The 16,013-nt window shown below is 42.5% G+C and overlaps 1 protein-coding gene across 2 annotated transcripts in view; it reads right to left on the minus strand.

Moving 5' to 3' along the window:
• LOC147201194 (receptor-type tyrosine-protein phosphatase gamma-like) overlaps nt 1-16,013 on the minus strand; it is a 104,119-nt gene that overhangs the window by 56,559 nt on the left and 31,547 nt on the right. For both annotated transcript variants that reach the window (XM_086117717.1, XM_086117715.1), the window contains exon 2: nt 11,813-11,917. In XM_086117717.1, the coding sequence (XP_085973843.1) occupies nt 11,813-11,917 (105 nt within the window). The remainder of the gene's footprint in view (nt 1-11,812; nt 11,918-16,013) is intronic.

The raw sequence follows: 16,013 nt of genomic DNA on the forward strand, positions 1-16,013 counted from the left end.
AAGAGACGTAAGTAGGTGTCAAGTGCGCATGGTTCAAAGTGCTGCATATGAATTGCTCCTTTTGTTCCAGCAATCTTTCAGAAAGAGAAGAGTCTGGCTAGCTAAGGACACTGTCTAAATGGTGCTCATTGCTCTGGTGAAGGGTTTTTCCCCCCCTCTGCAGTGCATTAAAGGGAAATATTGCCACTGCAAATTCAACGACAGATCAACACTGAAGCAAATGATATCACAGAATATTTTTCTCCATGCGCTTATGCACAATGATTGTGATTTTATCAGGTGTACATTTATTCAATCTCGCCGTACTTCATCTGCATTGCCAAAATGTGCTGCAAATCAAAGTCATCTTTGTTTCAGTGTAACATTTCGCTACAAGGTGCCTATATGACATGCTCGTCAGCGGGTGCCTGTACCCTGAAATCCACGCATCAGGCCAGAGTGACAGGATAACACGACTCTACCTCCAGATGAGCAGTGAGCCGAGAGCTGCAAGCGGCCATTTTAAATCAATTCTTAATGCAATTGGTGTCTTGCCGTCTTCACTACCCCCATAGCGTCCACATCGAATGCTCAGAATTGAGATGCAGCCAGCATTAAGAAAGATAAATGAGCAGGAAACTTGGAGAGGGAGGGAGGGAGGAGGGGGCTCACACAGAGAAAATGTATTCAAAAGAGAAGTTAATGTCGGTCTGTTAAATTCATATTATAATTAAAGTTGCTGCAGGCCAGTCTCAACGATGCAGGCAGAGAATTTGAAATAAAACTTCCATGAAAAACGAATTGTAAACTCCTCCACTGATTCCCTTGCTCACACATATGCATCGAACGCCTACATATGGACACATGCACATCCTCTATGTAAGTGAACTAAATTAAATGATAATGTGAGCTTGGCGAGTTTAACAGGGTAGTGAATGAACGAACTGAAATGGTGGAGGTGTCACAAGAAAAGACTCATATGGGCTTTATGAAGGAGTACAGAAGAATGGCTTTCTTGATATCCTCAACGATTTATTCACTATTTTCATTTTAAGGCAGCTCATGACAAAACTATGCCATGTAGTCCGGTGGGAAGTGCAGATGCAGTCAAATGCTGTTCAAATGACTGTTTTTTTGTGCTAAACAAAAAACGAGACCTGGAGTGTGAGCAATCTTATAATTTGGGATGTACAGCAGCTGTGTTCAAAATCTGCCAGCTGGCACACACCTGCCACATTTTAAAGTGCCTCTAATTAATCCCAAATAAAGTTCTGATGTTCTAGTGGGCTTTCTCTGATATTTTTGTATTCACATCTTACAGTGCAAGCCATAGTCCACCGAGAATTTTCACAGCATCACAAGGGATATCATGGTTTGAAGGTATTATTAGTCAGCAGAAGGGAACATCATCAATTTCAAGGCATAAATAATACCAAGGAACACAGTGAAAAGATTGTTATCATCAAGAACAAAAAGTAATGCGCAACACAACAGTCACATTACCAGGAACGAGACGTCCATCCAATATTGATCCATAGATTTGAAGAAAATGGTTGGAGAGACTGCCTGGGGAGTGATAGCAACATTGAAAGAGACACGGGGATTTCGAGCAAGTAGTTGCTATTTCGTACGTGACTACAACCTCATCTTCTTGATATGTCTGGGCTGTGGGGTAACATGGCAAGATGGAAGGCTCATTTTACATAGGCAAAAAAACTAGGTTGAATGTTTTTGCGATAAATCCAAAAGGTATGTATGGCACAATGCGACACTGCTCATCACCAAAAGAAGACCATATCAAGACTGAATCATGGTGGTGGCAACACCATGCTTTGAGGTTGGGTTTCTTCAATTGGAACAGGGGCCTTGGTCAAGGTGGAGGGAAGCTATGAACCGCTCGAAATACGAGTCTGTGCTTGGATGAACCTGTACGGTTCTGTTAGAAAGCGCAAAAAAAAAAAAAAAGTAAAAGCCTATTAAGAACAGCTGAACTTTTCTGAGGTGAATCAGAGGTACTTGTGGCAGTTGTGTGTTGACTCCAATTTAACATGAATTTGAATGTGATTGAATAATTCTGAACACAGCCACATTCTGTGGTCCATACTTGTAGAATTTGAATGTGATTGAATCATTCTGAACACAGCCACATTCTGTGGTCCATACTTGTAACCACCTCAGTTGGTTTGTATTTTACTTAACCTCCCTAACAGAAAAACAATCCAAATAAAAATCACATTTTAGTTGTTCAGGTTATATGTCCCATTAATGGAGGTTTGCATTTTTCTCGACCAATAAATATTTCACTATGGTTTCCGTCACTCATTGACAACGTAAAATCAAGACATCAAATGTCGAAAAACCTTAATTACCTCACTCTGAACTACACCCCCCACTCCAATCTCAATTCATCCCTCAGAAGCCATTCGTTTTCGGTGTTGTAGTCGTTCTGCAAGCTAAGCAAGGACAACAATGGCCAAAACTGATGTTTACATAGCAAGTGTCCAAATAATTTAGAATCTGGACAGAAATCAATAGTTAGCAGTGTAATTCAGTAAACTCCAGATAGTGGCAAAGGATAAACGACCTAACAAACAGGGGATGTGTATGAACTGGAAGTGACGTACTGCTCAATACATTCAATTGCTTCTACTTGCAACTCTCAAGGCTTTCCAGTTTTCCATTTTTAATTATTTTTTTTTTTAATGTCAACTTGGTCTCACCATCCATCAAACGCTGCTTTAGAATTAAAACAAGGCCTCACCAATCTTCCAACATACTTACCTGTCGCCACCGTCCAAGCCTTGCCCCTCCCCCCTGTAGTTAACATTGTACCTCTGGGCTGATATGTACTCATTGCAGACTAAATCATTATGATGATGAGTTTACAAATTTGCTGAGCTGCTCGCCAGCTCATCACCATAACCACATTACAGAGGAAACTAGTGCACTGGCAATCTAACACTTCCTCTATATTGCAATCCCAGCAGGCAAAGCTTGTCCACATCTATTAAGATGAACCTGAGCCACCAACGAGGCCTAATATCCGTCCTCAAGGCACAACGGCACCATGTGATACCTGAAATTAAATTATGTTTACATAGCAAACCTGTGCGCCCCACATATCAATCCAGCCTAAATGGGAAAAAGCAAAAACACCATCGTGTGCTTCGGGCACTGGCTTTACGTATCCTTGAGGCACGAGGCCATGCCAATGTGACAATACAAGCAATCAACTTCAATAAAAACTCACTGATACACTCTCAGCTCAAGGCTCAGTAACCCCTAATTTATTTCCATCCTTAATATATTTACCTCATCGAGAGAAAGGAAACAGATTGCCGCAGGCAGTGGGAAGTAAGATGATTTGGAACTCAATTCTGTTCATTGCTTGCTGCCAGCATGATACATCATGGAGGATTAAGATGCCTCTCCCCCAAACGCTGAACTTCGGTAGCCATATTGGCACATCTGTCAAGGGCCCATCTCCGACAGAGACAAATGGATCCATTCTGGCATACGTAGGCTGAGCCAAACGGGTAGCAATAACCACGATGAATAATGAGTCAACACGGACCCCCGCTAAATTCATTTTTAACAATTAGTGCTGCTGCAGCTCTCATTTTTCTTTGGGAATACGTGCAGATACAATTAGTCTGCTGGAAGAAGACAAAAAAAACACAGACATCAGCAAAAGTGGAGAAAATACAGAAGCTATTGTGTTGCAGCGTTTCATCAACAGGTAGAGGCACACTGCAAAATAATATACATTTTACATTCGCGACTTTGAAGGAAATATCAGGAGCTGGTTGACAGAGATAAGCGGTATATTGCAGTTTCTGGGTCAAGTTCAAATAAAATGCCAAGTGCTCGATTAAGGGGCTTTGGCTTTGCCTCTATAAACTGCTGCTGGCAATTAAAACCTCCACTTGCTCATAAAAAATGTGCTTCTTCCATTCTTTATAATTGTGGCGGTCTGATGTTTATTCATGGCATATTCTTATATGTATTATATTTAATTCAAGCACTCGTCATCTGACTTTATGTGTTAATTTCAGTTCAACCAAAATTATCAAGCAAAATATGCCTCAGAAGGTCAAACATAATCATACCTGAAACGTTTGCACAGTGACCATCCAAAAATGGGGTGTCAAACTAATTTAGTTGCGGGTTACCGTTTGAGGTTATCGTTTCCCTTGGAGGCCCGTAATGACTGTGAAACCATTTAAAGAAGTCAAGAATAACGGTTTATTCAACCGAAATGGTTTAAATTACTGTAGTGGGGGGTTTGGTAACACGAAGATGCGGGTCTCTCTTATTTATGACATATGCAAATTTCAAATTTGGGTGTAGATTTTAGCAAGCATCATCGAAGTTTGATGTTTGATTTGCTTTTGTGGGCCACATAAAATAATGTGGAGGGCCAGATCTGGCCCTTGGGCCTTGAGTTTGACACCAGTGATCTAAATGAAGCGTTATGCTTTTTCTACAGTAATGACAAATATGAAATGCGTACTGATCTACAGAACCAAAAATGAAACTTGGTTGCTTCGTATGAAACCTGTACGGAGGCTTCTGTCCCGACTGCAAAGCCGACTGCCTCACCAACATGCAGTTAGAAAAACAGTGTGGCCTTGGGATATTCACTGTAATTAAAACAACGGCACTGAAGCAAATTAAGCAGTTTCTATGATAGTGGCGTTGTATGTAGTCTTTGTGTCTTTAACACAAATATTAGCATTCCAGGAGTCTGTCCAAACTACCTGTAGTAATGCTCATCGAGTTTTCATTTACTCTACAGATAATGTTAACGTAAAGCAGATGGACAAAACAGGAGGTAGAAACCTATCAAAAATAAAACCGGTGACTACGCTGAACATTTCTTAATTGAACCACCACTTGTGCTTTGTCATCCACATGGCCACCAGCATTCGTCTCCAACTGTCATGACACTGGAACACGATGCGAGGTTGAAGTACTTGGACACCGCGGCCGTCTTTCTCTGATCACTCCCAGTATTGCACGAGACCATAAAGGTCTCGGCCATACTTCTTTGTTTCTTGCCATTTCTCCATAATAGTTCATTTTTATGCTCTGCTTTAAACTCCAGTCCCACTTGACATAACTTGTAATACATAGTGACTGTTTGATATTATTCTGCAAATGCCTGTGTACAAAAAAGGTTTTTTGGTTTGTTAAAAAAAAATTGTTATAAAGAATGCTACATATCCAAGTGGCAGTGACGATGGCGTCATGGTGTTGGCCAGTGTTGAAATGTCCTTGAGGGAGCTGGTGGGCTCATAATTTCTCCTGATGCTGCGTCATCTGCGTAAATGACAAGGTAGGTGAGCCGTAATTGCCCTTGATGAGCTGCTTGGCACCTTGCATGGCAGCAAGAGCTGACATTGATTTTTTTTTTTAAATTTCTTTCCATCTTGTGGATTCCATAAAAAGCCGCTTTTGTGAAGATGACGCTAATATATACGTTTGACTTTATCTTCCTTGTCAGACATGCTGTTAAAAAAAAGAAAAGAAAAAAAAGAAAGGAAGAAAGAAAAATGGACTATGATGATATTTAGACGCTGGATATCTTTATCCCTAAGGAGCATCTCCTGGGTTCCTTGTAAAGAATGCCACACAGTAGGTCACTTTTGCTTTAAAGTCAAGTGCTACTAAATACACAGGGGGCTACCGGGAGCAATTTTTCTCTCGATGCATTAACTTCCAAAAGGCAGCAATACCTCTGTCGGGCACCATGACGACACGGCATTGCTCTTTTGCCTTTGGAAAGAAACCCCAAGAGACTAAGTGCGGTGGCTTTGCATACAGCCAGCCATTTTAAGGCTCAGACCGCTTGTGATTTTGCGTGTGTTATTGCTCAGTCAGAAAACAAGCAACAAAGAGTGTGCTGGAAAGGTATGTACGAAAGACGGAAACCAAAGCTAATGGCACCACCGCGTTATTTCCAAATTTTAAACAAACTCAGTAGCAAATGTTGCTTTGTGCGCAACATGTCAGGGAAACCTGGTGCTCAGGAAGAGTGAGCATTCATTTATACATTTTTTTTAAACGAATGACAACAAAGGAGCTCGGTGGGCTGGCAATCACTGAGTTGATCGTGCTCATTGTCAAAGGCTTGTCACCGGTTTATACCTTGTAAAAGCGGTCTTTATCCACATGCTGACTGATACTGGTCCACTTTGACGGTGGTTGCAGCTGTTGTAGGAAACTACACAGGGTCTGTCTAAGAGCTCAGCCGAATGAAATATACACTTTCCCTGGGTTCTCTTTACTAGTCAAGCATGTGTGTGTTTTATTCATCAAGTCTCAGCGCATCTCTTTTTACCCAACTACTCCTAAATGTGACTTCACATTTAGAGCCTCCTGAAGTTCATCAAACATTACAGCAGCACAAATTAACTTCTCACAGCTGAATAATATAGGCCACTAGTGTCACACTCAAGGCCCCGGGGACCAGAAGTAGCACCTTCTATTCAAATTTCGCTGTGACATACGAATGCCAAAAGGAATATTTTTATTTATTGATGCTTAAATTGTTGAACGTATCTAACTATCCATCTAAATTGTTTTATTGAAGGTGAACAACTCAGGGATTTTTTTTTCTGAGGATTATTTTATTAAAATATCCAAATCAGGAGACAAAAGATTGGCACAGAAAAGCAAGATAGGAAATGAGATGCAGCCATGAAACAGCAGGTTCAGTCAAAGCCAAAACAAACAATCCTGGCAGTCGAGAGCAGCAGGTTAGCTAATCTTGCTTTGTATCCTCTAAAGTACTAATTAAGTTGGATCAACACTGCGATTGATTGAAAATGACATTCGCTTCATTATGTGAGTCATGAGTGTAAAGATTGCGAATGATCATGAGCTACCTGAGTGAAGTGGAATAAAACAGCCAGACCAAGGGAAATAGAATCCGCACGTCTCCCACAATTACAGGCTCTCAGCAGCCCAAACAGCTTGTCAAAGTGGCTTCAATCCAAACATCTATAACTGATGCTTTGCAAACATACTGACACTTGGAGCGCGGCGGATAAGCAGCTCAGAGCTTACAGTCATTTACAAGCGAGATGAGTGCTTTAATCAATAGTTATTTTATTCGTCTCACTGTGAACGCTCAAGTAACACAAATAATCTTCCTGAGCATACGTACGTGGTGACTTCCAACCACTGTGGATGACATTTGAATTTGATTTCAGGGACAGTTCAAATGTCAAATATGCGACTGAGGGCGCTACTCAACTGCAGAGTGTACTTGGCACAATTGGGGTGAGGCATTTATTATCAGGCAGCAGCAGGGTTTTAATTGTACAGATGCAGTTTTCTGCCAGAATATTCATCCATCCATTTTCCGATCCGAACCGATCCCAGCCGTCTACGGCCAGTAGGCGGGAGACACCCTGGACCGGTTGCCAGCCAATAGCAGGGCACACAGAGACGAACAACCATCCGTGCTCATACTCACACCGCGGGACAATTTAGAGTGTTCAATCAGCCTGCCGTGCTTGTTTTTGGAATGTAGGAGGAAACAGGATTACCCGGAGAAAACCCATGCAGGCCCGGGGAGAACATGAAAACTCCACACAGGAAGGCCGGAGCTGGGATCAAACCCATGAACTCTGCACTCTGCACCACTGGCCCACCGGGCCGCTCTACCAGAATAATCCATCTATTTTCTATTGCCCTCATTCGGGCCGTCGGTGAGCTGGATCCTATCCTGGCTGGATTTGGGTGAGAAGTCGGGTATACCCAGGCCGAGTCGGCAGTCATGCACAGCAACCAATCATGCTCACATTCGCACCTATGGATAATTTGGAGTACTCAATATAACCTAATGTGATTGTTTTTAAAAAAAACAGGAAGCTTTTTCCGCTTAGATGGAACCGACATTCAAACCTTAAACCTCAGCTCTGCGAGGCAGATGTGTCAACCAAAAGTGGGTACGTCAGTTTGTCATCCTCACCTCATTATTACAAAAACGAAACAGCGTTGCATACAGTTCTGTCCCACATACCGCAATGATATTGTCCCATATTGTTTTTATTTTGCCAATCACCACGCTGTGTGTGTGTGCGCGCGTGTGTGTGTGTGTGTGTGTGTGTGTGTGTGTGTGTGTGCGTGTGCATGTGTGTGCGCGCGTGAATTGCTAAGTACTGTATATGTTCGTGACACCAAGTGGCTGTTGCTGTTTGTTGCAGACGGACTGGGCCACTGTAAAATAATGACGGACTGACGTGCCCACATCTCTCTTGACCACGAAGACATCGTGCTGCAACAGTACAATATAATCCAATTCCACAGTTGAACTGAGGCAACTGGACATTGACTGCTGAAGACGTTTTAAAATGAATGTGATTTTATTCTAAAGTAATACATACAGCTGTCCACCTGTTTGAGGATTTTGTTTATGGAATACATTTTTTGGTTCAAGTGGGGAGCGGTGTCTATTAGAGAAGGCGACAATTTGACGAAAAAACAGCAACAGTATACATCGGCCTACAATACTTTTTGCTTTCAATGCCACAACATGGAAAAGAAGGGACAAGGGCATAGCAAACAATCCATTGCCTTTGTGTAAATAATAGAAAACAAATGTGCGGGGTTAAAAATGAAACCACTGCTGAAGCATTAAACAAATCATAAAGGAAGACAGAAGAAATAACTAACAGGGAAGACGTAAAAGCTGCAGAGATAAAAGGAAAAATGATGCATTGCTTTGTTCCTGTGGGAGTCTTTTGGTGAGTATGATATCATCCCTCTTATGAAAAATGCTTCTACCCCCCGCCCCCCACACACATATGCCTTAAATAACTTTTAATCAAATTTCATAGTGTGGGTTTTGAGGCTACTTACATCAAGTTCATGAGCAATGCACACAGGAAAGTGACATGTTAGATAAGAGCCCCCGTTGCAATCGTTGCCTCATTCTCTAAGGGAGGACGGTATCGTTTTTAATAACTCGATATTTGTTGCCTCCATGAACTTTGTTTGTATTCATTTACATAATGCTCAGCTTGAATACATGATCGCGTTGCAGAGTCACGGTAGCACATGCGAATGTGAGTTTCTGGTTGACACTGTTCTCATGCTCTACAGCAGCAATTTGGACAAATGTGTATTTCGACTAGGCAGTTGGACTGAATAGACATTTAATATCTTGTTTGAAACATTACCGTGGATCCTAGAATAGAACCTGTCGTAATTCATTATCGGATCTTCAAAGGACGGTGGCTGTGAAACCTAGTGAGACTCTCTGCATGTTTGTGTGCAGAGCTCAGTCCTGAAGTCTTGTCTTGTCCTCGCTACCTTCCCGCTTCAGGCTCAGCCAGCTGTCTGCATTTCTTTTTCCACTCACTTGCACAGAGCAAATGCCCTTAATAACCATTTAGCTGCTGAGGCACGCTTGTCGGTCCTCCATTCACAGCCTTAGCTGCTAATTACCTTTTCAAGGCAATGGACATTTCTGCGTTGCCTCAATGCCTTCCTTTTCTTTTAGCGAGCGGTCAAGCCAGCTGACTGGTGAAGGATTAGCGGACTGTACAATTGTGCACAAACATCGTCTTTGCTCTGATTATGAAATAATTTGCGTATAACAATATTCCGTTATCAGTAAGGCGTCAAGAAAATGATTCCGATTTGGTCTTCGTTAAGCTGGATTGTAATATAACACACACACACACACACACACACACACACACACACACACACACACAATTGAAATATGTCAAATGGTGTTGCCGCTGCTACAAATATAGGTTTTCCTGCACAGCAGAGGCGGGCTTAAATTATTGTCATCATTAAAAATTAATGACATTTTATTACATATAACATTAACTTTTATAGAGGAGATGCGTGATTTCACACAGTAATTCATACAGAGGCGGTCAGCTACTAATTAATTTCATGTTACCATGTCAGTTATATTGAAACAAAGGCTTCTAATCTGTTTTCTGTAATTGGATGTGTGTTTAAAAAAAAAAAATCTTTAAATTATGATGCTTTTTGCTGTCGCTGCAACTCACTCACGCCGAAACGTAACGGTGTTGTTGATTTAAAATAATTCTCAGAGCGCATTTAATCATTTACCGACTCTTAAGGGAGGTGGCTCAGAAACACAAGGTCGTGTTTCAAGTGATTACAGCCCCCCCTCTAACGTCTCTTAAATATTGTAAGAAGTGAAGTAGCAGCAACGCTTGGATAGTCATTCACTTCGTGTGCCGGTCAACTACTCGAGATTAAGACCTGTACCTGAGGTGACGCGGATACTGAGCAGACTTACACTGTTTCCCGCATATGAACGCGGGCTTCTTCTGCAATTGTTTTATCAAATATAAACTGCCCCCTGAATCCAATCATACGCAGAAATGCAATACATTCCGAGAGCAAGTTAGTTATTTTTTCCGGAAGCTGTTTTTAGACCTTGGAAGCTGTAAATACAATTTAACAGAGTGCTTCTCGCCTCCTGGGCCCATCTAGTGAGGTGCCCTTTACCAAAGCACATAACCTCTATTTCCCGCTGGACAGCTTTGTTTGCACGGGGCCTCAGGTGTCCGCTGCAAATGTGTGTGGCTGAACATGAAGCAGTGCTTTCAAGAAATAGAAAAAGCTAAAACATGTGTTTAGCAGAACTGTTCTGAGCCATTAAATGCATTCTAAGGATTCCAGGTGTGTTCCATTCTTTGCCATGCTCTCGAATGAGGATTCGTAAACTAGTAAACCAGTGAGGTCAAGCGCTAGCTGATTTTCAGGTTCATGAGCAACATTGAAATGTGGGATTGGTGGGTGGATGTATTATCAATAGTTTATGTCATGAATGCAGCATGTTTCAGGTTTAATGGTGTCACAAATTAAACAGTAGTTGCACCACACAGACATACATGTGCCACTGTTTGTTTATTTCCAGTCTTTGAACCCAACATCAGTTGTTGCCCTTTTAAGGCTGCGCAGAAGAGCATTTCTACTGTCCACACCTTCAAGCGTTGAACTGTCATAAATGTGAGTGCTCATTTCAGACGGCATCAAAGTGTTAACTATGTATGTTTCTGTTTTGCTTTTTCATCGGTGCGACGGTGAGGTAAGCACAACCCTACAAGGCAGAAAGACGGCCGCGGTGTCCAACTACTTCAACCTCGCATCGTGTTCCAGTGTCATGACAGTTGGAGACGAATGCTGGTGGCCATGTGGATGACAAACCACAAGTGGTGGTTCAATTAAGAAATGTTCAGGGTAGTCACCGGTTTTATTTTTGATAGGTTTCTACCTCCTGTTTTGTCCATCTGCTTTACGTTAACATTATCTGTAGAGTAAATGAAAACTCGATGAGCATTACTACAGGTAGTTTGGACAGATTGCGGTCAACTTTTGTGGTAATATTGTACAATGTATGCAATCAAATCAAAAGACAAATGTGCCTCCATGAGTGGTCATTTGGGCTGCAGTGTTTTTTTTCTAGTCGGAGGGGAAATGAAGGAGGCAAGTTTTGATTTCCCCTAAGAATTTTGTTTGGCATTAAAAGCATGTATGCTAACAATAATGAGAAGCAAGAGGGAGGCCAAGAAATACAGCTGTTTTCGCATCCCGGGCCAACTGTTGCTGTGTGCGTCTGATGAAAACATTTGCCAGGAACGCAGATAAATCTTAAAGAGTTATATCTTGGTGCAATGGCTTTGACTTCCTGTTAAAATAGAGGGGAGTTCAGAGGGCGATGGAATGCATTAAAAAAAAAAGGAAAATACACACTGATACAAATTCCCTCCCAGGGAGGAACTGATAAAGTGAGAAAGACCAACAACTGTGATTCTGAAATGAGATTTACCTGAGTAGGACCAGTAGGAGTCCCCAGCCGCCCTCCTCTCCCTCATTAGACCTGTGCTCCCATGATGCCTTGCTCCAGCATGGTGAGGCTGGCCATCTGATGTGACTGTGAGGAGAAGAGAACATTTAGGGAGACGGCCAAAATGAGATTACCAAATGTTGAGCATGGCCAGTGGGTTGTAAATGTAACACGTTCGTAGAATTTCCATGCTTGGAATTTTATATTACCGCTTGAGTATCTTATCAGATCAAAGATGCTACAACTCCTAGCATGGTGGTACCCCCTGAGGTAGTTGCTGATCAAAATACACTTCAGCAGTATCTACCACCCCAATGTCTGATCCCTAGAAGCAATAACAAGAAACGTGCGCCAACAAAAACCTCTCGCTTCCAGTCCAGTAAGCATCGTTTGACACAAAGCCTGAACGGCTGGCAATGATCATCACCATCAAGACCTGCAGACAACAAGATTTGCCAGCCTGCAGAGCCTGTGATGTGCTGTGCACTCCAACAGTTACCAACAATTACATCCATTTCTGCAGCAGCTGGCCTGGAACTCAACTGCACCACTGATGCGCTTCAGCGTGGCTGCCACAAGCACTGACACTGTCAACCGCGCAGGATTAAATCACACATTTTCTTGTTGTACTTTGACAACCATCAAACGGATTTTGTGGTGCCTCAGACTTCAAAAAAATGAAACACACACACACACACGCACGCACACACGCGCAAACGCACTCAGTCAGTCACTGACGGACGCCCGTTTTGCTGATGACTGACAGAAACACGCCCCGCCTGTATCACCTGTGTTTGGTCGCAGGTTTTTCTTAGAGAGGACAGCATTGGCATTTTAAATTTTTTTTTGTGTGTGTGTGTGTGCGTGCGTTTGTGAGAGAGTGTGCTATGTTTTCATCAGGATCTCTGGGGGGAGTGTGATGGTCAACTGTGATTGGCTCAGGAGGTGGAACCAGATGATGTCACTTAACTGTGCTGTGACAAAACAAATCTACGTATATTTATAATTCTAAGTATTTTATGTACAGAAAGAAACGTAAAAAACAAAAACACTCAAACCACTGAAGGGAAAAATCAGCAGTTATGAAAATGGCTTTTTAAAACCGCGGTAAACCTTGAAAAAAAAAAAAAAAGTAACCAGTACATGCCAGATTGCCGTTAGAGAACGTATTGTGTTCAATCGAGCAGACATCGTGTGTTTCATTGTGCAAAAAAAACCCAAAAACAAAACAAAACAAAAAAAGCCCAAAAAAACATGATGGCAATTCAACCAAGAAGTCAAAAGTCAGCGACTTGTAACTCTGGAGTATCCCAGCACCCCATACCATCTCTCACCCCTCCAGCCACTTAAAATAATCGTGGCTCTTACTAATAGTTGCATCATTACTGGGGATTAATTAAACTGCGCTGCATCAAGCAAAGTTCTCGCTTTCATTTTAAGTCAGCACATTGATGACTCCAAAAATGGCATTCACGACGACGTGAGCGTATTCCAAATCGAACGCAACGTACTCGGACGAAGGTCACGGAGGCAACAGCGGAAACGTCATAAATAGCCGCTTTGTGATCACATCGATCAACTCGCGGTGGATTAAAATGATGCGTACGAAAGAGAGAGGGAGGCTGCATCTGCGCCAGAGACTCCGAGCATATTTGAAGGCAGGTTGTGAAACAGGAGGGCCGCGCGGGCTTTGATCAGAGAGCATAGGAGACAGCTCCATGTCAACAGTTTACTCTCATCCATGTCAGCTGTCCCCCGAGGGCAAAGGATTAAAGCCACAGCATCGCTGATTGAGCCGAGCAGAAAATGCATTTTGTGCCTGGCCTGAGACGGAGGAATGCCATGCTGTGCTTAAACCCTTCCTATATGTTCAATGAAGGAAACTCATGCAAATTACAAATACTGTACGGGTAGATCTAGTGGTTTAACACAAATTCATTGTGTGTATTATTATTTTTTTACCTCATATTATTTTCGGAAGAAGCAAGTGTTTAAAGTCCTTGTGGATCAAGTGCATGTAATGTCTCAGCATACAAAGTGCTTTCCCCCTTTTCATCGCCCTGAGGGCAATCTCCTCTGCTGCTCGACTGAGCTATTTGTTCCATAATATCACACTCAACAACTAGCCAAGAACCTCCCCAGAGCCTTGGAAAAAACAACAGCGGCCTAACAACCACCACAGGAGCGTTTCACCTGTATCAGACATCCGGGAGTCAAGTTAAAATATCGGTGCATCAAGTGAATGCGGTTTAAGTTTCTCGGCCGCAAAGGACCAGGTCTATTTGTGAAAGGGCATTTATGAGGAAGGGAGGCTTTCATTTGAATAAACACAATACAATCAAACCTCAGTTTTCAAACGTCTCTGTTATCGACCAAATCGGATTTTGACCAGAAAATTCAAGATTTTTACGCCTCGACCAAACTGAGCAAACAAGAATACGCCACTCGACTCCTCTCGGCTTCCGTACATGAGGAAGTGACGCTTCCTTGTGCAACGTTCATTGTGAGCAGACGTGTTTGTTGTGATTTACGCAAATCTGTCTGGGGTTTTTTTTGTGTGTGTGATGTCTGCATCGTGTATTAGCCTCTAATCATAGGCTAATAAAATAGTTCCGGATTTCGAACAAATCGCTTTTCAAACAGCCTTCTGGAACGAATTATGGTCGAAAGCCGAGGTATGACTGTATTAACAAAAACAACTGGTGCGACTTCATCAGAATACTTGTATATTACAATAAATCCCCCAATTTTCCTGCTGTAGACTGTAAATTTCCCCAGTGCGGGACAAATAAAGGATATCTTATCTTATACTGTAATGTATATTCTACAAAAAGTCTATCTGGATTTTAAAACAATAATATGACTTTCATCCCTGAAACATGAAATGAACACTGTGGAGTGACTTGAGTGGTCATCCCTGGAAAAGACATCGTCACCACAAGATGAACATTTACCACGCGTTGAGTGGCCGCCAGTAAACTCCTTTCCATATGAGTGACTGTTTATGGATCAGTGTCTGTGTGCTTAGAGCAGTGTCTAGAAAATATTAACACCCACTTTTTTTGAGAGGAAAACAGGTGCATAGTATATAGGAGCAGAGGAATTTGTTTCAAGTCGACGACTTTGACTCAAAGGTCGATCCATGTTCCCACCAGCTCCAATTGTCACATGCTGTGGCTCAAGTCACAGACGGCTAAAAGGAGTTCGCTCCGTAGGGTGTCCGGGCCCTTAGGTTCCTGCCCCTGAAACCCAACCTCAGAATAACCGCAAGAGGACAGGTGGATGGACTGCTAAAATCTATTCGATAATACCATTATAGTAGACAGTATTCAGGTTACTTTTCCAAATATTGGTGGCATAGTACAGAACAGTATCAGTGCTAATTCAGGACGAGTGTTAGTATGCCATCAGTTTATCCTAAATATACATGCATCCATCCATCCATCCATTTTCCAATCCGTGTTATCCTCACAAGGGTCGCGGGGGATGCTGGAGACTATCCCAGCTGTCTTCAGGCAGTAGGCAGGGTACACCCTGAACTGATTGCCAGCCAATAGCAGGGCACACACAGACAAACAACCATCGGCGTTCACATTCATACCTAGGGACAATTTCGGGTGTTCAATCAGCCTGCCATGCATGTTTTTGTAATGTGGGAAGAAACCGGAGTACCCGGAGAAAACCCATGCAGGCCCCGGGGAGAACATGCAAACTCTACACAGGAAGGCCGGAGCCGGGATCGAACCCACGGCCTCTGCACTGTGAGGCTCTAGCTTTCAATAATAACCAAAGCTACATGCTCAGGCAGTCAAATGCACACAACTTTTGCTCTCTGCTGCAGCAGCTGCTGCAGTAGCAGCAGTGACGGCATGAAAGTTCACCGCACCCCCCGAGGCTCCCCACAGGTCCCAAGAGCAGATAAGTCATTGCAGCTCCAAACACTGTGGACTGACTGATTCACTAGAGCAACTAAGATGCCATGGAGGGCAACAAACAGATTTGCTAATATGACTGTTTGAACCAATGTGAGATTTAAGTAGCAAATGAAAAAAATAAAACAACAACAAAAAGAAATTAATATTGTGAAGGCCAGGAGGGATGTTTTTCTTTGTTGCTATAATTAACATTGGGAAATTGTTAAGAGGCATAGGAGTGCTGACTGAACACACACACACACACACAC

The sequence above is a fragment of the Hippocampus guttulatus genome, chromosome 8 (assembly GCF_054856545.1).
Source record: "Hippocampus guttulatus isolate MCC_2025c chromosome 8, RoL_Hgut_1.0, whole genome shotgun sequence".
Classification (NCBI taxonomy): Eukaryota; Metazoa; Chordata; class Actinopteri; order Syngnathiformes; family Syngnathidae; genus Hippocampus; species Hippocampus guttulatus.